The 21,802-nt window shown below is 44.7% G+C and overlaps 1 protein-coding gene across 1 annotated transcript in view; it reads left to right on the top strand.

The window, feature by feature from the left end:
* Positions 1–19,673, top strand: part of UBALD2 (UBA like domain containing 2) — a 31,423-nt gene extending 11,750 nt beyond the window's left edge. The window contains exon 3 of the mRNA XM_083597994.1: positions 17,747–19,673. Within this exon, the coding sequence (XP_083454120.1) occupies positions 17,747–18,067 (321 nt within the window). The 3' untranslated portion in view covers positions 18,068–19,673. The remainder of the gene's footprint in view (positions 1–17,746) is intronic.
* Positions 19,674–21,802: the final 2,129 nt, after the last annotated feature.

The following is a 21,802-nucleotide window of genomic DNA, read 5'->3' as shown; positions in this document are numbered from 1 at the left end:
GATTAAGTACTTAATTCGTTCCGGAGATCCGTTCTTAACCTGAAACTGTTCTTAACCTGAAGCACCACTTTAGCTAATGGGGCCTCCCACTGCCGTCGCACCGCCCAATTTCTGTTCTCATCCTGAAGCAAATTTCTTAACCTGAGGTACTATTTCTGAGTTAGAGGAGTCTGTAACCTGAAGCGTATGTAACCTGAAGCGTATGTAACCCAAGGTACCACTGTACTTGGAAATCAAGCGTAGCAGAAAGTGACCGAAGGCTGCATACACATGGCTTCCCCCAAGGAACCCTACGAACTGTAGCTTATCCTTCGCAGAGCTTCAGTTTCCAACAAACTACCATTTCCCAGGATTATTGGGCGGAAGCCATGTGCTTTCATCGTATTTTAAATGTGTGCTGTATACACAGCCTAAGAGGACAGGGCCCTAACATGTAGATGAGGCAGTACCTGGAAGCAAACTTGACTTCTTCTTGGGCTGATCTTCAGTCTGTTTCTAGAATCTACAGGGACTGTCCCCCTGTTGTGTCACAAGCAAGCATGGTTACAAGTCATCTGCCCCACTTCTTTCTTCTCCCTTTTTTCACACTTGTCTACACTCCCAGTGCACACTCCTTAGAGCACCACATGGATATAACACTTGCCTAGTCCACATGGGCAATTATTTGGGGAGGTACTTAGCTGTCATTGCAGAGATCCCCACCCCACCCCCAATCCTCTTGGTTCATCAAACCCTTAAATAATGATACATTATAAAGAAAGAAGAAAAACAAAGATGGGACGAATCACTGAAAATTAATTGTGTTTTATTGACCACTGTAAAAGTCATGCGATTTATTAAATATAAAAATAAAGGGCTCGAGCCCCACGTTGGGCAAAAAGATTCCTGCATTGCAGGGGGTTGGCCTAGATGACCCTCATGGTCCCTTTCAACTCTGCAATTCTATGATCCTATAACAGTTAGAATCAATAATTTTAAAAGCTGAAAATTCAAGTGTTTTCAATGTTATGGTAAGAATGGATAGACACTTCTGTTTTTGTATATTTTTGATGCTTGTGATTTTCTTATATAAAGGAGTTTTTTTAAAAAAGAGAGGGAGTACGTCAAAGCAAGTAAGCATGTTGAGGCTGAAATTATGATAATCAGGGGGGCTTGAAATAGTTCTTGGCTCTTGTGCTCCCCTCGCTTGGCAGACTTTTCACTTACATTCACCACCTCTTTGAGGTTTGGGGGTACCTTGGGAAATAGAATTCGACAATGCTGGTGGGCAACATGAGGCACTCTTGCCAATAACGCTTGTTTTCCTTTAAAATGGGGACTGGGAATGTGTGGCCCTCCAAATCATGGCACTGGGGAATCCAACAGCATCTTGATAGCCTCCAAAAATAAATGCATAGTTCTGTCCACTTTACTAGACTCTTGGACCATGGAGGCAGGTTTTTCTAATGCAGCTGGGGAGGGTGTTAAAAGTGGGTGCGCAGTCCTGCAGTCACTCAGTTGGTAATCACTTCTGGTTTTCCCTCCTGGCTGCAGCAAGAGGATAGGGGTGTGTTTGAGGGGATTCAGGGCAGCTTTATACAAGCAGTTGCTTGTAGCAATACAGTAATCATCCCACGGGCTTCCAGGTGTCTTCTGCTCTGACAAAACATATTCCTGAAGCCTGGTGTACGTCTTTCCTCACAATCTCTGTTTTAAAACACAGCCACAAGAAAAACTGTATTCTGTGACCTGTGTAACGAAGCCCATTTGATTATATTTCTTTCATACTGTTTTTATAGCCCCAGGAAGGGAGGCATTGAGCTCTTCTTCCTCATCTCTGGAAGTTCGGCTCAGTGACAACCACCCCCTCCCATTTCACCAGTTTCTGAACCACCCTCAGGCATTGTCTACAAACAATTTCAAGCATACCTGTTTAGCAACTTGAAATAAATATGAGGGTCCGAGTCCTAAATTCTGCACAAAATAAGTGATTCTGTGTTATTGCCACGGTGTAACAACATGCATTTAAATCACATCTTTGTGTCTGCCACAGTTTTGAAAATAACAAGCAGAATGCTTTAATTGCACTTAATCTGCATGCTGATGTACGTGTGACAATTTTAATGTGCGACACTGCAGCACTTTTTGCTAAAAGAGGCAGCCCAGTGCTGGCCTAGAGTATTTTGAATGAAATATACTTGACATTAATAGTTTTTAAAAAAACAAACCCACCCACTTTCCCCCTCAAAGGCAGATAATTTAGAAAAGGTGCAAAAGGTGCAAATTTAGAAAAGGTACAGACTGGGTTTATTAACTTGCTGAAAAGAAGAAAATAACCTGTGCAGTAAGGAATATCTGACACCTTGTCTGCAGATGCATTTACCAATTTGTCTGTATTGAGGAGAATTGGGTGTTTCTCCTGGCTTGGCTTCAGTTAGTGCCTCTCTGTTGCGGTTTTCCACCTGCGAAAATGATGGTAGTAAAGTGGCGATCTTATGTCTTGAGGTCGGTAATAAACTGGACGAGGGCTAAACTGAGATTTTGCCTGCACAAGATGGAGGTGCTGCTAATGGGCTGATCCAAGAGTTGGAATTTCATCTGAGGTTATATTCCTTCTTTTTGGACACCCAGATGGCACGAAGTTCTTTTCACCAGCTTTGGTTGTGTGCTAACTGCAACCTCTTTATTCTTCTTCTTTGGCGATCACTCGTAGCTGAGTAAGATTGTCTTCCATAAACATGGTTTTAAAAATGAGTCCGTAAGTGACTGTGGAGGCCAATTCTGGATCCACACGTCCTTCCACAGTGGGGACATTGGTTTCCAGGTGGGAGTTGATCATGGTGTGGATTTGCCAAGCGTGCCTTCCTCATAGCACGTTTCTCCCTTGCGTCCTGAGTTTGAGTGTCTTCAAAGCCCATGACACCTTTGGTAAAGGCTGTTCTCCAACTGGAGCGCTTGCAGTCCAGTGTTTCCCAATTGTCAGTGTTTATACTACTTCTACTTCTAGATTTGCCTTGAGACAGTCTTTAAACCTCTTTCATTGACCACCAGCAATATGCTTTCCATTTTTAAGTTCGGAAGAGAGTAGTTGCTTTGGAAGAAGATAATCAGGCATCCGCACAACATGACCAGGCCATTTGCAGCACAGCTTGCCAGTTTCAAGAGCGTTATGTTGTGTGTCCTGAGGCTTTAGTCAACATGGTGCTGGTAACCTATGAGACATGAACCCACCCTGTATAGGGGAGTAATGGGGAGCCTGTGGCCCTCCAGAGGTTGAAGTGCTCAGGGATGAAGGGAGTTGTAGACCAGCAAGTTCTAGATGGCCATAGTATCCCTGCCCTTGCTTATGGTATCTCAAAGGCTGCCTATTCCTGTACAAACTTGCCCATTCCTTGAGGTCATCTGAGGAGTTCTTCCTTCAGATGACCTAACCTTCCAAGATTGGCTGGTTGGCGGTTGAGACTTTGGGTTCTTCTGTCTAATGCTACCTTGACTCCAGAATTGTTTCCCTTGCAGCTCTGTATGCTTGGCACCTAACGGTTTGTGTTTTTGACTCTTGGCAAAAAAATGTTTGTGTGTGCGTTTTACCCAGACCTTATTTCACTGTGAGCCACTATGGGGTGGAAAGGGCAAGGTGCAAATTTAACAAATATATTTAGCAGCAGTTTTGTTGTTGTTGTTTTATTCCTCTCCTTATATGTTCCTCTACCTCTCATTGTTGGGTTATAGCTTTATTTCTATTTTTTTGTTATACCTTCATAAGCCTACGTAGGGCATGGTTTTATTGATAAGCAGGGTACATATTTGTAGGCAAGAGGTAGTAGAGGTAACACGAGCAGCCTTGTCTGTTGGAGAATAGTTGGGCTACTAAAGTGAATGAGCAACGCAGAATTGAGTAAAGGCAAGCAAGTAGCTACATCAAAGTATTCTGTGTTTTCTGTAGTTCCTCCAGCACCCAGGATGATTGTCTATTTGCTTAGTTTATTGAGTTCTGAAAAACACAGCCAAGCTCCATTTGAATATATGTCAAGGCCAACTGCGTAATTGGATGTGGACAAAAGAAATTGGTGTGTGTGTGTGTGTGTGCGCGCGCGTTTGATTGTAAGGGTGGCTTGGGGATCTTCTCCTTCCTACTACTACAGCTTACTATAAAATATTTAAGGTTATCAAGTGCGCTGGATGTTTACGGAGCACTGGCGTAAGATGCTTGCTTGTGGCTTTGTACGTTTCTAGGCACTTTAGTTTTGTCTATTGTGAAGATGCCATGACTGCTTTGTGTGTGCTTTCTTTGTGCTGGGACAATATAAGATTTTTTTCCCTGGCTGTGTCAGTGCTGCAACATGTTCCTAAGTTTGCATCTTGATTGCTTTCTTTTGTTCTTGCTTCACCCTTTTCTTCTCCCCCTGCCTTCATCTCCCCAATGTTGAACTGTACATTGTAATCTCCTTGGGGCAGGAACCTGCGGGTGTGTTGCTTGCTTTTCTCTGCTCTGTACTATGCACATTGTCAGTGCTATATAAATGACCAGCTGAAATCAGAGCCTTTTCGTAGCATTCTGTGTAACCATGTGCGTTATCGTAGCGCTTGTAGCATTGGCCACAGCCAGCGTGTAATGAAAGGTCCAGACTTCCTCCTAGAAGCCACCCCCGCCCACTGAGCATTGTTTTAATACATCAGGATCATGCAGTGTTCATTTGTGGTTCAAAGTTCTTTGCACGCACACATGCACACACACACACACACACACACGTGCATGCTTCTGCATGCTCAGGTGAACAGCAAGGTGTTATGTGAGACGATATACATGGTGTCATAAGTTCTTTGCACTGTACTGGTCATGTGGCCGTATATGCTCTAGTCAATGCTTGCATGAACACTCATTCATAATGTGTAAATCAGCGCTATTTCTGCTACATTTGGTGTGCTGTAAATGGAGCTATTTCAGGGTTTATTTCAGAGCTATTGAAACTTGATGTCACTTTCCTTCTCCCAAGATCAGCCGGAAGTCTTTGGTCAGGTGGTGAGCATATGAAGGAACAAAAATGTGTTAGAATGCAAGTAGCCTAAAAACTTCAAAAGACTTAAAAATACATATGGTCAGTTTTACCTGTGATCTCTGCTGTTGCTGCTTTCAAATGGATGTTAATGTAGTTTATTTTGTCTCTCCTATTGTTTTATTTTTCTGTTTGACTATGTGCTAGTGTAATGCGATTTTACATTGTTGGGAACTGCCCTGAATGCTGCATGAGCAGCAACAGGGTAGGATAAACATTTTTATATTAAGGAACAAATGGAAACTAAAAAAATAAAATGATTGTCTTACACACACACATGCATGCATCCAACCTTCCTCCTTTTTTCCTTTTTTCAGCTGCAGCCTTGACACCCCAGAAAAGCTTGGTTTCTAGGCTAATAGAAGCAAATATGGACAAATGCTCCATTTCCCAAATAAATGCCATTTTAAAGGTTTTTTTTTTAAAAAAAAAAATATTGAGCTCTCATTCTGTGTTGCAGGTATAGCAGGCTTTGATTGTTAACCATGCAGTGGAGCTGCAGTTACTTACTCTCCTTCAGGGCGACTCACAAATCACGTAGAAAATAGTAGCGCCTTGTGATGTCTGAGGGGCTGAAGCAGCTTCAGAGGTTTAGGGATTGTGGCCAGAGGCCATTGGAATGATAAATGGAAAGTAGTTTAGGCTACGAGAAATAATTGAATTTAATATGTAGGTGTGCTGTTGAGATGTGTTGAGAGCAACATTGGAATTTTTATTGTTTTTACACAGCTATGTATATTCTGAGATTCCACAAAGCAAAAGGCCAGAACTTGGTGCTTGACCGAGCACTGAGCACCCCATGGACCTACATAAAATCTTAAGTGGGGGGTGAGGGCAAAAGTAATAGCCAGAGGCGAGGCTTTGGGATCCTGCTTAGCTAGTTGTCCCTTCCCATGACTGGCAAAAGCAAAATAAATTGTTCAACACAGTAAACCTAGTTTGAAACTGGCATGTTTTAATAGGATCATCTCAAGACAAAACGGCATTGATAATACCTTCCGAGAATTGCAGTTGTCCCAGGCAACTGGCTGTTGCATATGCTCTAACTTTGGCCTTGTGTTTAGCAGCAATGTCTTGCACCGCAAAGCAGATCTCTGTGATTCAAAGACTGCCAATACACCATACATTTAAAGCACTGTTACAGCACTTTGAACAGCTTTGGCTTCCCCCAAAGAATCCTGGGAACCGTCATTTAAGGGGACCTGAGAGTTAGGAGACCTCTGCTACAATTCTCAGAGTGCTTAAACAACCAATCCTTCTTCCCAGGGAACTCTGGGAATTGTAGCTCAGTGATGGGAATAGGGCTCTCTTCTCAGCACCCTTAAACTACAGTTCCCATAATTCTTTGGGGGAAGCTATGGCTGTTGACGTGGTATCAGTGGCGTAGCGTGGGTTGTCAGCACCCGGGGCAAGGCAAGTAATTTGCGCCCCCTAACCCGTGGATTTGCGCCACCTAACCCATGGATTTGCCCTAACCCCCAGATGTTGCGCCCGGTGCGGCCGGCCCCCCCTGCACCCCCCACGCTACGCCACAGCGTGGTATAGTGGTCCTTTAAATGTATGCTGTGGGTGTGGCCTGTGATATTTATGAATGTAGCTTGACAGTGAAGATACCGCTGTGCCTGTGTGTTTTCTCAGCATGGAAAGTTCTCATTTCTCTTACACAGCAGACAAATTTGCCTCTCAGGTACACTTGAGTAGTTGCTAGAGTGTTTCAAAGGTAAATGCATGTCTTTAAAGGTGCTTGATGGACTTGTGTCACAAGGGGGTGGTTTGCCCCCACGTGTTTATAGACGTGAATCTTCAAACATTACAGGAGTTCACCAGGAGGCACAAAGTAGACAAGTGACAAACTCACAGTCATGTGCCCAGCGCATGAACTGGCTCTTTCCTAAGATTTCCTTCTCGCAGCAGTCCAGCTGTTGGTGGGTTTCCGTTTAGCAACACTGTTGATTTGGCTGTCAGTGTATTGCTTATTGCAAACCATTTTGCTTTATCCTGGGGGTGGGCACCCTGTTTAACTTGACGCCTTCACCCCTAAATAGACGATGACCCAGGCTGCTTACTTTGCCAATGGATGTGTTCAATGATGCCATTTGGGGTCAGTTCACACCACTGCATTGACTTTGCCTTTAATAAAAGAGATCTGTGACAGCTTAACTGTTTTAATTATATTAACTTTGCACAGCTTGCTGCAGGCACAAATGGTGCCGTTTTCCCACACACATAGCAGCTGATAGCGTGATTCCGACTTGCAGCAAATCAGTTGGAATTAATGCTCCTGTTGTGGCACATGTGAATGCCTTCTCTGTTTTAAAAACATACTCGCACAACCACCCCACACTGAACTGTGGTCGTATGAAACATACAGTGGAGCTTCCAGTGCAAGGCTAATGATAGAAGGACAGGATGAGATCTTTGTGGTAGCCGAGGTAGTATAGTTTTCTATAAATCAGCATACGAAGCTCAGAAATGTCTATTCCCCTCCTTATTAGGCTGCATTGAGTGTTAAGGTTGAATTGCTTGGGATTGCAAAAGAGTGTTTGCCCCACGTGGCGAGCTGGGCTTGTTTTATGCCAGGAAGGTCAAGGTTACCTTCTGTGCTTCCGCTTGCCAATCCTTAGTTTGCAAAGCTTCTGTTAGGATTTTGTTGTTGCTGCGTTTGTTTGTTTTTAATTTGACAGGCAGGAAGGTTGAGTCATGTATAAGAGAGCATTATGCAATGGTTTCCTCCCTGCTGAACCCTGTTTATAATTATATAGGTCCTGCTTTCTGCCTGTTCTGTGCTTGCTCCTGCCAGGCTGTGCTGCTTGATGGTGGGGTAACTCACCTGCAGCTAGGATAGGTAACACCGTCCCTCTCCTGCATCCAATAGCAAATGCAACAAGAGGGAGAACGGATTTTCTGGGCTGTATGTTTGGGTGTTACTGTTCCGTTGAGTTACCTTCATTTACAAAGAGGTGTCTAGGCTGTGTGGTCCAGTAGTATTTCTATACAGTGGTACCTCGGGTTACATACGCTTCAGGTTACATACGTTTCAGGTTACAGACTCCGCTAACCCAGAAACAGTACCTCGGGTTAAGAACTTTGCTTCAGGATGAGAACAGAAATCGTGCTCTGGTGGCGTGGCGGCAGCAGGAGGCCCCATTAGCTAAAGTGGTGCTTCAGGTTAAGAACAGTTTCAGGTTAAGTACGGACCTCCGGAACAAATTAAGTACTTAACCAGAGGTACCACCGTACCTTATTCTTTAAGGAGTAATGGCCTGTTGCTCTTTTAAAACTGGGGCATTGGTAAAGGAACCCTTCCCTGCTGCTGTTTCTCCTCCCCACTCCTTTCTTTGGGCTGCTGCACACTTTTTCCCAGGCAGCTGTTTCATAACACACACCCATTTTTCTGTTAGTCATGTTCTCCTCTTCCTTTCTGAAGTTTGGCAGGCTTTTTTTCCTTTCTTTCTTTTTTGTACACACCGAACACAGTGATCTAATTCTTCCTTCTGTGGGCTGGCCCTCACCATTTTAAGTTTCCCCCCACCTTCAGCTACAAAATGGGTGTTGACAGCAGGCATTTGGGGTGACGACTGGGGGGGGGGGGAGAGAGAGACCTGACCGGGGGGGGGGGTTGTGTGTGTTTTAAGATGCTAAAATTAGAATGATTACACAAAATTGTGAGGACTTACCAGGAAGTGAGGAGAAGCTGGTGATGGAGATGCTTTTCTGCTGTACTCTTTTGTGTTGGACCTCTCTAGAGGTTTCTAGGATGTCGCAAGCTGCTAGCTAAATTAGTCTGTAGATGAGAAGGAAAAAGCAGCCTGGCTCTTGCTGATAGGGATACATCTACATTGCAAAGTCGAACCTGTTCCTTGGTTGTTTTTTTCACCCTGGTTACAAAATCCACCCTTTTAACATCGAGTTACTATAATGGAGGTTATATTCTGCCCTAGCTCCACCCACGTCAACTTCCTCAAGCTTGCTTGCCACAGGCAATTTGCCATTTATAAAGTAGACATAGTAGAACTGAGACTGAGGTGTAAAAAGACCTTTGTGTTTGGGCCTGTCCACATTTTTCATAGCCCACGTAGCTTTGATTTGTTGCATGGATGGAACAATCTCTTCGCTGCTGCACATCATTCAGAAAAGTAAAGGAAGTTACAATCTCTGGCCACTTGCTTCATCTGAAGATGCCTATGTGTTCTTTAGATTTCATTTCTCTACAGTACTTGAATTTTTCAGGTCTCACAGTGTCCTGAGTTGTTTCTATGGGCAGCAGGCCTCTCCTGGCTTTTGAGTCTTTGGATTGAATCCAGTAAAAAAAATTGTGTGTGTGGAACAACTTGCTCAAACACAGTGGAACTGCTGCTCCTTGGGTACATCACCCCAAATCTGCTCCGGGGGAATCCCCTGAGCTGATTTGGTGGGGTGTTCACAAACATTCCATTCTGGCCTTCGCAGAAATTGTTCCCCACGCACACTGATTTAGCTGGATGGAGCGCTTATGCATATGCTCATCTTTGAACTATATTGGCTGGTTCTCCTAGAGACCAGGAACTACCTTTGTTTGTGAATGGCTGTTCTGTGTGTTTGCTCTGGATTGCAAATTAACCCTGAACTTTCCATTTGTGTGCCTTTAAAAAAAAGCTATATAAAAATTGTCCATCATTTACTATCAGCAAAGCATATTACTTGACATGACTGTGTATTTTATTGTTCCAACCCAAAACGCAGGGAAGGGCTTTAGCTTCAACGCAGAGCATGTGGTTTGCATGTAAAAGATCTCGAGTCCAATCCCTATCATCTCAAGATGGGTTGGAAGACTCTTGTCTGCAACCCTAGAGAGCCACTGTCAGCATTGTAGACTTAGTGCTCTAGATGTTTCTGGTCTACAACTCCCATAATCCCTGACCAAGCAGCTTGGGAGTTGTAGTTCAGCAATATCTAGGACAGTGTTTCTCAAGCTTGGGTCTCCAGCTGTTGTTGGACTACAGCTCCCATCATCCCTAGTGAGCAAGACCAGTGGTCAGTGATAATAGGAGCTGTAGTCCAACAGCAGCTGGGGTCTCAAGTTTGAGAAACACTGGTCTAGGAACTGAGCCACATGGACCAATAGACTGACAGTGCCAGGCAGCTCCCTATTATTCCTAATCTTAAAAACTATTTATACATTAAGTTAAAGAAAAAAACACGTGTGTGTGTGTGTGTGTGTGTGTGTGTATACATATGTAGTCCCCCCGCCCTTGTTATATTATAAGAGGTGTTGTCAATTTTAAGTTACTTTTCACACCTATTTTTCTCCTCTTGAAAGATCCATTGGATTTTAGGTTGGTATTGTATTTCACCAAGCTGTGTTACGTGACCCTAGCATGGATGTCCCTGCAGGTGTGTGTATGTGGGATTGGAGGTCTCTTGTAACCCGAGCAAGAAGCCCTCTCCTTGCTAGTTTTGTAACTTCTCTGTTTGTTGTGGTAACGCTGCTGATCACTGTGAGGCTGCTAACATGGGGCCCTGCCTTTTAGAGAGGGCAGCCATGTTCACGGTGTCTAAATAGACTAAAACTGATGTGGGGTTTCTTTCTTTCTCTCACTCTTCCCCCACCCCTTTGGTCTATTCTGGGATTGTTTAATCTGGCACGCGCTACTTGGAGGGAAATGTTCATTTCTCCTCAGGACAATGGTGTTCACTGGCAATGTTTTTGCCATATATGTTGTGGACTATAGTTCTTTTGATTCGGCTTGTTTGTGACACAGGAAACTTGCCCTCTAGTAAACATGACCCCCAGAACACACCTTCCAATAAAGCAAGGCTCTGGTAGTTTCTGTGTGTGTGTTTTTACAGTGACTTATTGGACTCACATTATGCCTTTTCTGTTGGCATTGGAGAAACAAAGCAAAGCAACATGCCACAACGATGCTTCTTGCCAAAAATGTTCTGGATCTCCTCAGAATTAATACAGAGATGGGTTTTGTTTAAAAAATAAAAAATAATTAAAAATGAACAAGTGAGGAGACTGCAGGATTAAAGGGGCTAGGGAACCTCCACTCCCAGGCGAGGGCCATATTCTGAGGGCCACATTCCCTCAGAAGTAGTTTGCTCAGGGCCAGAGGCCAAAAGTGGGTGGGGTCTAGCTAGTATTTTGCACTGGCTTCAGAGCTGGACCAAATTTTTCCTTCAGGCTTGATTTTGACATTGCATTGTTAGACCATTTTGACTCCAATCGGGTGGGTTTTCTCCCCTCAGAATCCAGAATATTTTAAAGGATTGAAATGGTGGAAAGAAACAGGCCTCAAAAGGATGAAGTAGGTGTGGGGAGCAGGTAGGGGCAAGGAAGGCCCCTTGACTGCAGCAAGCCCCTGCTGTTTGAACCTTTAGCACATGATGCTTGCAGATGTTTTCCTTCTACGAATGAGGACTAGAAACTTGCTTTTTAAAAACACGCACAATATCACAAAATAGTCCTATAGGCCAGTGTTTATACAGTGTGAGGCATCTTCACAACATTGTCTAAAGTGGGCATGGATGATAACTGTAGAGGCCAACTGCATCTTGGCTTTATGTATTTTACCTCATTGCCTGAGGTGGGATTACTGGCTAACTTTTTGATGCATTAAGCTACATAAACTCAGTTTCGCTGCCCTGGATTATATTATACTTACTATAAACATTGCCTAAGAAAATTGCAGCATATGTAACTTTGGCCTGGGCTTCCCATCACTCCACCTGGCCAGACGAGGGCATAGGTGGCAAATATCCAAACCTTTCAGATAGCTCCCCTTTTCTGGGCTCAGAGCCCAGCACCCCAAGCCCCACAGATAAGGGTAACATCAAAGCAAGCCAATTCGCGTATATCAAAGCTCATTGTTACAACAACTACCAATTAGTTGTGGGGTTAGTCTTGACTACCAAGATGGCGTTAGCAAAGCTCCCGGAACAAGTTCACCTTTGGTTCAGCACAGGTGGGAGAGAGGGAAAACCAGAGTTGAAAATGGGTGGCAGGCTAGAATCGTAAATAGGAGCCGCTCCACACTTCAAAACTTTGTGGCAGGTTTCACTTAGCAACTTTTGAATAATGATCCATTTTTCTCATTTGAGAGTAATTCTAGAGTAAGGCCATCAAAAGAAAAAGCTGCGCTTGATATTACGTAGGCTGCAAAATAGAAGAAACTAGTTGTGTTCATCTGTTTATGGCATATTTCTAGTGTGGTTCTAATCTTCCAGTCCAGGAGTTGGATGAAGACTGGTAACTGTGTACTTTTCTATGGTGCATTTTTTTTTTTGTCGTGTATGTGTGAACTTGTACACCATTCGAAGTACAGTGGTACCACGGGATCCGTTCCGGAGTCCCGTTCACATCCTGAAGTGAACGCAACCTGCGTCTGCATGGGTCGCGTTTCGCTCCTTCTGCGCATGCGTGCGAAGTAATTTTGACCATTTGCGCATGCACGCGTGGCAAAACCTGGAAGTAACGCGCTCCATTACTTCCGGGTCGCCGTGGAGCACAACCCGAAAATACTTAACTTGAAGCACATTTATCCCGAGGTGTGACTGTACTTTTTGAGAAAGTGGTTTATAAATTTTCTAAGTAAAGAAGCAAAATATATCAGGGTAACAAGAGAGCTGGTGTGGCACAGTGGCTAGGCTGTTGGACTGCGACTGGGGACATGCAGGTTCAAATCCTCACTTGGCCATTAAGCTCACTGGTGACCTTTGGCCAGTTTTCATATCTCTGTCTAACCTACCTCACAGGGTTGTTGTGAAAATAAAGGGTGGGGTGGAACAACGTATGCTGCCCATTGAGCTCTTTGGAGGAAAGGGGGAGGTACACCTGTAGTAAAGAAATACTATTGTTTCTGATGTTTTAAATACAGTGGTACCTCGGGTTACATACGCTTCAGGTTACAGACTCCGCTAACCCAGAAATAGTGCTTCAGGATGAGAACAGAAATCGTGCTCTGGCGACGTGGCAGCAGCAGGAGGCCCCATTAGCTAAAGTGGTGCTTCAGGTTAAAAACAGTTTCAGGTTAAGTACGGACCTCCGGAACGAATTAAGTACTTAACCTGAGGTACCACTGTATACGAGATGCAAAGTGAGCACCATAAATCAGTGGGTTTTATTTCCAACAACTTGTTGTGCCTAAGTTGCCTCTGGGAAGGGTTGCTTGACTTGAGTTTCCTACAGAGAGATCACTTCCTTGAAGGTAAAACAGTAAGCAGCCTGTTGTGTGTCTTCTCTGGTCACATTTCCATACAGTGGGAATCTTAATCCTCATCACTTGGATGCGAGGTGAAATAAGCACATGTCTGATGACGTTCATGGGTTTTTCCCTACATGCAAGCAGTTGTGTAAAAAATTAAATTTGAATAAATTATGTAGGTTGAGACACTCTTACTTGGCAGCCAAATCCCATTGTTTCAACTAGTTCCACACAATGCATTTGGCATCAGGGTGTTAGGGCTGGCTGACATCTTGATGGGTTGGGAAATGCTGTCAGCCCGGCTTATTTACATACATGATTTGGGCACCTCACTGTGCAGATGGTTGATGCAAGGCATACGTTAATATAGGCAATCTTCCAGGCTCCTTTTTATGAGGGGGAGGTTTGGGAGATCAACCCTACGCTGTGGCACACAAGGGAGAGGAACATGAACATACCTGCAGCCTATGCCCCACTGGAGATACATGGTTACTAGATGTCTAGCAAACCTTTTAAACTTCTCTTATTTTAAGAGTAAAGTTACTGTAGTGTGCTAGCTAAATTGCTGCTGTTCTCACTCAACCCTTCAGATGCACCTTCACACAGTTGACTGCACAAAAGGAAACTTGTTTTTATTAACCTGGTGTCTGAGCTAGCCACGGTACCTTTTTTTTTTTTTAAAGCCTAGACAAATTGATTAGCTTTTGGTGTTTTATCTTCATTCTTCTTTCCTTTTTTAAAAAGAGCACCTTGAGATAGATACAAAACAGAGTCTTAGAACTGGGGAAATGGAAGGCAGGAGAGTCTGCGTACACATAATAAAAAAAGAGCTCAGTCGTCAAAACAAACATGCCAGTAGGTTGAGCAGAAGGGTGGAGTGTTCGAATTCCACCAAAAGGGAAAGTTGTATGCAAACGTGGAGAGTACTTCAGGGCTTTACATTACATGTAGGTGTGTAGGATGGATGGAGTGCTTGGTGCTTGAGGTAGCTGCACCTCTTTTCAGACGACTTTGAATGTAGCTTTTAGAGGGACCTGACAAAAAGGAATATACTTATTTGCAAGGCGGGGCCCAGACTGTGCTAGAATGAACACATTTTTCTCCAAGCAATTTGAAACTACCCAATTAGGATTACCTGAAGAACGAGGACCCCCCCCCAAAAAAAGCCCTCTCTTAAAGCTGTCCAGGATCAAATACCTAATATCTGAGTTGGGGGCATTTTGGATGAAACTTTCTGATGCATGGGAAGCAGGGACGGGAAATATTCATCACTTGCTCTCATTTGGACAGTTCCATAACATGGGCATGTTGTCTAGTCTACCTGTTACTGTGCTCAACTCTTTCATTTGCATATACAAATTTTGCAGTGTGTGTGTATTTATTGTATGGTAATTAGCTGGGGAATGGTCAGGTATTAATGCAAATTAGATCTAATTTACCTATATATAACATTTGGAAAGACAGGAAGATCCCTGCTCTTTATATTGAGGTGACAAAATTGCAATTCTAGTTTCCCCCCCCCCCATTTTTTTTCTGCCCACCCCTCAAAGTCCCTATTGATTTTGGCTCTGGCAAAATTACAAGAATGTAGAGACAGTGCTGGGACGCAGAGCCCAGCTCCCCAGTTGGAATGCAGATCACCCCTTCCCCAGTCATCTGATCAAGCCTTTGACTTGCAGAGAGATGATGATAACCCCTTTCCCTCAGGTGATCTGCATAGATCAGCTTGGGAGAGAAGGCTGCACATGATCCTCTGTTTTATGGGCATGTGTGGCACATGTGGGGAAGATGCTCAGTGGCAGACCATCTGCTTTGCTTGTGAAAGGTTTGGCTCCTGGCACCTCCAGGTGGTCTGTGAGAGACTGCAAATCGCTGCCTGTCAGTACAGACAGCACTGAGATAGATGGCCTGACTCTGTATAAGCACCTTTCTGTGTCCCCATGTGAACTGGTCATGCTCACCACTGTCATGCAGCTCCCAGAAGGTTGGCCAAGGGTGAACACGACCCTCTGGCCAGAAAAAGCTTAGCCACCCCTGCTTTATACGCCGAGCCATGTGTGATGAAAAGGTCAGTTAAAGTGTAACTAGTTTCTTTTGTGTGTGCGTTTTTGTTTTCTTGGGTGCCTTTCTGTGGATGGGCTTCCCAAACGCAGTCCCTTGCCCCCATTTAAGTGGAGTGCCAGACCAGGCCAGCATGGATTGTTGGAGCACTCCAGCACGTCATGAGTAGAATTTGACTGCAGGGTGGACCCATAGGAAAGTTGAATGGCTTCAGAAGATTGAAGCTGGCACAGCTGCTCACTTAAACTGGAACTTGCGTACCTGGCCGTGTTTGATCTGATAAAAGAGGTCATCTTGCAGATGAGGGAACCGCTTTAGAGAGCAGACGATTTACATGGTGATGGAGCCAGACAAAAGGTATAGACAGACAACGTGCTTGGGGCAATTAATAAGCATTGTTTCATCATAGATGGCACGTTCTGCAAATTGGCCTCTATTGGTGCAGCTAATTTCTGACGGGTTCTCAACTCTCAAGCTGTCGTGCTTCCCTCTCAGGCTTTAGGAGGGAGAAGATGTTTAATAAGGAAGTGTGCTTATTGTGAGGGGCTGGTTTGTGAGATGCTGCTGAGATGAAGGGCCAGCCCTGAGTCTAAGAGTTCCCCAGAAGATTGAGGTTGGTGCTTGATTAATGGTGCATGTCAAATGTCACATGTCAAGACACCGAAAGAGGCAGCCCTGCACAGTGGAAAATGCAGTTGTTGGGGATGAGGCAACATTGCTCATTGGCAATGGGGCCTCCCGTGATCCAAAAAGGTCTCCCGTTCTGAAATGTGCTGGAATTATGCAAAACACACTCAATTCTGTTTGTTCACCTGCTTCATTTTGATGGCATAACACAGAAAGCTTTTTGTACATTTTGGGATTGCGCAATCCATCTCTGTCTTTGTGTAAGCAAAATGAAACATAACTTTGCAAACTACATGACAAACAGGCATCAGTTACACACCCTGCCTTTCTTTGGTCAGTGTGTATCAGTGTTTGGAAGCTTTTAGACTTTGCATCCATTTTTCTGAATTGTAGGACCAGCTATTTTCCTGGCGTGTAGATCATGCATCCTGGATCATACATGGTCTGGGTCTTTAAACCCTCCTGCTTCGGTTTTATATTGTCACCAAAGACCAAAAAGGGGGTTATGTGTGTTTTCCAACTATTATCCCACAGATTGGTGCCAGCCCAAAGTCTGCTTCCTGCAGGTTTGTGTAAAGGGAAGTCACTTAGTTTCCTACTATTATTGTGTGGGAAGGTTTTAATACCTTGATCAGCAACTAGATATTGTCGTGGAAGATTCTGGAGCGAACATTTTTAGGCCACACATACACACAGATCTCTCTGCCCCCCATCTTTGGAGGGGAGGGCAGAAAAAGTTGCTTGGGGGCTGGATAAACTTAGAGGATGGTGTAGACCAGTGTTCTTCAACTTTTGGTTCCCCAGTTGTTGGAGCTACAACTCACATCACCCCAAGCCAGCTATCCAGTGGTGAGGGAAGATGGGTAGTTGAACAACATCTGAAGAGCACTGGTGTAGACCTTAGTTGTTATCCTTCTGTGAAGCAGCTTGTAAACCAGTGTTTCAACCTCTCTCCCCCCCCCCCAATCACTTTACCCCTTTCTCTTTCCTCCCCCTGCTTAAAGCAGGGCATCCTCTGGAGTCAGATTCGGCCAGAATCTTGACAACAGTTCCTGCCATTGGTTTCCTTCAGCAACATTTTGTAACTACTGTCAGCAAAAGGTTGTCCACTTCTGGGTAGGAGGAGCTCACCAAGCAGCAATCTGCCCCATCCTCCTTCAATAATTTATTGTGTGGGAAGGTGGGAATTTATTGAAGGAGAAGCTTGCCGGCAGGTATGGGTGTAGGGGCAATGTATCATTGAGTGGGACCCAGGCCAGTCTACAGGTTGAATAGTCAAGGTCATCGAATCTGTTTAACCAGCTGTAAACCCTTTCTTAAAAATCAGTTGGTTTTATTTATACATTTTGTTGTATTCTATTTCATTCTTCAAAATAATTTACACCAAGCTCCTATTGATCCGCTGCACATCCAGTTGATTAATCCATGTGGAAAATGGAGTTCCCCTTCCTCTCAGACCTTCCACTTGGTGCATTCAGTCAGGCTGGTGGAAATGCCGATCCAGTTTTAGCTGTGAATATGGGACCCTGCTCTGCCAATATTTAGCAGAGCGGGGTAGTTAATTTTTAAGGAGGGAGCTTAAGCACATGCTTTTGGAAATGACCTAAACTCTTTTATCTATTTCCCCAGACTCTACATTGTGCTGCTTAGTTGGGGGAAGGAGAGGAAGCCATGTGCTCTTGTTGGGGCTATTTCCTTGTGTTGCATGTGGAAGCTGGATATTATTCTATTATTATTATTTTTAAAGTAGACTTGGGAAGTCATTAGGTGAATCCTTGCACGGACCAGGCGAAGGGAGCCGCAATTATAACCCTGTTTCTCTCTTTCTCTGCCCTCCAGATGTGCACACCCAGCAATACTCCAGCCACGCCTCCCAACTTCCCAGACGCCCTTGCCATGTTTTCCAAGCTGCGGACTTCAGAGAACCTTCAGAGCAGCAACAGCCCTATCACATCCATGGCTTGCTCTCCTCCGGGTAGCTTCAGCCCCTACTGGGCTTCTTCGCCTCCAAACCACCAACCTGCCTGGATCCCTCCTTCGTCGCCCACCAGTCACAACCTCCACCACCACCTCCACCACCAGCAGCCCATGTGGCCTCCTGTGTCTCAGCAAGGGCCCCCCCAGCAGAAAGCCATGGCAGCAATGGATGGCCAGAGATAAGACTTAATGCTTTTGGAATGGGGGGGGAGAAGTTGATAGGGTGGCGGGGGCAGTAAAGAGGGTGTGGCAAATCCGAGGGGGCACAGGGAAATGGGGTGGGGGTATTTTTTTCCCCCCTGAAGATCGCACTGGAATATTTTATAGTGTTTTTTTTTTAAAGAAAAAAAAACTGATGAGATGTCGTCATCAGCCCAAACCCCAATGTTCCTTTCCCCCGCACCCACCTTCCTTCTCTTCCCTTATCCACTCTTCAGGAGAGTTAATAACTGATCTTTTTCTCTTTTTTAAAAGAAAAAAAAATTATATAACTATAATATATAAATATATAAATATATCTAATGTATATACATCATGAATGAAAGCAACGGAATTGCAAAGATCCAGGTAGCATTCTGCGAAAGCTGCCTGGAAAAAAGAAGGGTGGCTGTGTTGGATCCGGGGAGGTCGTGGGGGGGGGGTTCGAACTGTCTCCCTGTGTGCGCGCGCGTATGTATGTGATTGGGGGTGGCGGGGAGAGCTCCAAAAGTTGCCTCTCCTTTCCATCCTTTCCCAATTTTGTTGCCCTCCTCTTGATTTTCCTTTGGCTCCTGCTTGTCAGGAGTTGCCTGTAGCAGCTGAGACGGTTGAGGGGCCTTGAGGGGAGAAACCCTCCTTGCTTGAAGGGAAAGCACAGGCCTCAGATTCTGTGGCTGTCTGTGTGCCCGTGCGGTTCAGAGAGCCTCCTAGGCTGGGTGGGGTGTCACCTGCTAAAGGAATTGAGCTTCTACTACCCCCTGCCCCATGTTGTGACTGAGCGTGAGGGGTTGGGGAAGTAATTTTCCACTGTGGGCTCCGCTCCACAGGGCTCTCCTGTAGGCCACAGAAGGAGCCTGAAAAGAAAAAAAAAAAAAAAATGGAATAGTGCAAAATGTCATGTTATCGGGGCTGTAAATCTGTGAGACCATGTTGAGTCCTACTCAAGATTTTGTACATTCAAGGAGGCAAATCTTGTCCTTTTTTGACAGGTGCCGAGACATGTGCAGTCTGGCAAAATCAGCCAGCTCTTCTAGCCTATACATGGGCTGGCAAATTTATGGGCGAGAGTGGGGTTTCGTGGGCTTGCGTCCGTGCTGTCATTTTGGTTTAAACCCTTTCTCCATTGCCCCAACTTTGGCCTATTGAAACCCTTTTTCTCCAACGGCTGCAGCAGGTGTGCTCCAAGTAGCGGAAACTAGAAATGGGTTGGGGGTTTTGTTTTTTGGTACCTTACCACAGACTCTTTATTGCTCTCCCACCTGTCCCCTTCTTGTTTTGGGGGGGAATGGTTTCCCCCTTCAGCTCTCAAGCTGTTTCCCTTTTTAAAAGGACAAAGTTTAAGCATTTGGGAGGATAAGCTGGAAGGGAAGTTGCTGAAGTTTTCAAAGGTATAAAAACAGAAACGTCAACCTCCCCAGAAGATGGATTATTCGAAGGAGGACTCAAGAGAGTGCTCCCTGACATCCGGCGGCAAGGGAGATGCTGAGGCTCTTTTTGTTTTTTTGTTTTTTAGGTTTTAAAATCAGAATCTTGCTTAAACAGGTTGAAGGTTTTATATTAATTTAAAAATAAAAAAAAATCACTTTTTTAACCAGAGTGGCACTTGTCTCTTTGTCCCCCACCCTGTTGCCTTACACTTCTTCTTCTTTAATTCAAAGAAATCTGCTGGGTATGAATGATAGACGTTAGAACTGAACAGAAACCAAAAACCAACGCTTCCTCTTTACATACACAACATTGCAAAGGCACACAGCTTGCTCTCCTCTTCCTCCCCCTCCCCTCCTTTATCTAGAAACCTACTCCGCTCTTCCCTGCTGTCCCTGTTGCACGTCACTCATTGGCCTCTGTGAAAAGCAAAATGAAACTAGGTCGTCGGTGTTAATATTAGCATTCATTTGGAATTGCTTCGTAATGCAGGTTAAAAAAAAAAAGCACTTACACACTTCAGTGCCAGATGAAGAGAGAAACATGGGAACGAGAGTGCTAGCTGTACTCCCATTCCCATTTCTCTCTCCAGAGGTTGGAGGGTGTCTTTGTGAATCGGGGAGCCAGCTTCTACTCATGTATACTCCCCTATGCAGTGTAGACCCCTGGAAAACCAGGATTTACATCACATGGGAAACATACCTGTTTAGGAGCAGGACCTCCCTTTTGGGCTGCTGTCCTCTAATTTGCAGAGGGAGGTGATGGGGCAGGGGGCAGACTTAGGTTGCATTCGTATGGTGGGTGTATTGCATTCATTTATTATAAGGCTAGTGCCTGGTTTTGCTAACTTTCCTTTCACGCTGCGTAAGCCTGTTCCACCACATCTCTACCTCTGCACCAACACGGTGCGGGAAATGTTGTTCGCACAGATGTCAAAATGCCGTCCCTTGACATTGTGCCGTTCTGTGCTGAAATTCCGGCATGCTTTCTAACCAGGCTAAAAAAGGAGGGCATGAGCCTCAAAATGCAGTGCAGTGCATGCTGGTATGCCGCCTCTCGGCTCGTCATGTGAGCAGCTGCGGCGTGAAAACGGGGGAATGCCACACTCAAGGTCCCATGCTTTTCCAGGTTGAGAGGGCTGCAAACAGTTTTTGCTGGAGTCAAATAACATGAAAATGAGTGCTAAACTTGCACAATATTCCATTCCATTCGTTTTCCCGAAGTAGCTTTTGCGTTGTGCAAAAGCTCAAATATAATGTGCAAAATAACATTTAGGGAGATGTCAGGAAAACGGAATAAACAGCAGTGTGAATGCACCCTTCGCAGACTTGTTCCCACACCACCTCCTCATGTTAGTTCCACCTCTTCCCTAGACCCCTGAAGAAGGGTGCTTGTGTGTTCTCATCTTAATTGCCTTGTAGTGAACACTTGGCTGCTTTGACTTCTGTGTGGAGCCGCTATATCAAGCTGCATTCAAGTTTATCTCTGCTGTCGGCATTATTGCTTTGGAAGAAGCGGATTTTTTAAAAATATAAGTTTTTGAGTAGGCTCTGACCAGAACAAAAACACATTGAAGTGGGTGCTGAGGCATCTTTTTCCATTGTGTGTGAGTGTGCATGCACACACACACACACACACACACACACTGTTGTGTCACTAAAAGCTGGGGTTACACACTTCCTCTGCCATCCTTCCCCTCACTACATGGAGAAGTGAACAGAGGGGCCACACATTGATTTGAATGCAGGATCTGGATGCTGAACACATTTCCTACCAGGATCAGGGCCAGGCCAACCTCCAGAAAAACGCAAGATCCCTCAGTTCCAGTTTCATGCAAGCGGTGTGAAACTCTCTTGTCTCTCGGGCACACAGAGGTAGGTATCTACATGTATGTAAAGGTGTGGATTTAAGTCCAAATTGTGGTGGGTGTTTGAATGTACATTTGTTTGTTCTTACTATGGGGGTGTCTTCAGCAGCTCAATATATAATGGAAGGTGGATGGAAAATTACGGGCAAGGAAAGTAGAATTTAACATCACCTGGGGGATAATTATTAAATATGAGTCGGGGGGTCATCTCTGCATTGTGGAATCTTGTCACTGCCATTATTGCTTTCAGTTGGGATAATGTAACCCCAAAGAGCAGTGCTATGCATATTTCCGAAGAGAGATGGAAAGCCTGCTGTCATAAAAAAGAAGTCCGGGAGATCTTGTTTGCAATGAGAAGAACTTGGTGAAGGAGATCCATTTTGCCTCTCAGTCCCATCTTTTCTTCTACAGCCCAGACTAAAGTCTGC

The sequence above is a fragment of the Podarcis filfolensis genome, assembly GCF_964270895.1.
Source record: "Podarcis filfolensis genome assembly, chromosome: 2".
NCBI classification, from domain to species: domain Eukaryota; kingdom Metazoa; phylum Chordata; class Lepidosauria; order Squamata; family Lacertidae; genus Podarcis; species Podarcis filfolensis.
The sequence above is the reverse complement of the archived record's forward strand: the minus strand, read 5'-3'. Positions and strand labels throughout refer to the sequence as shown.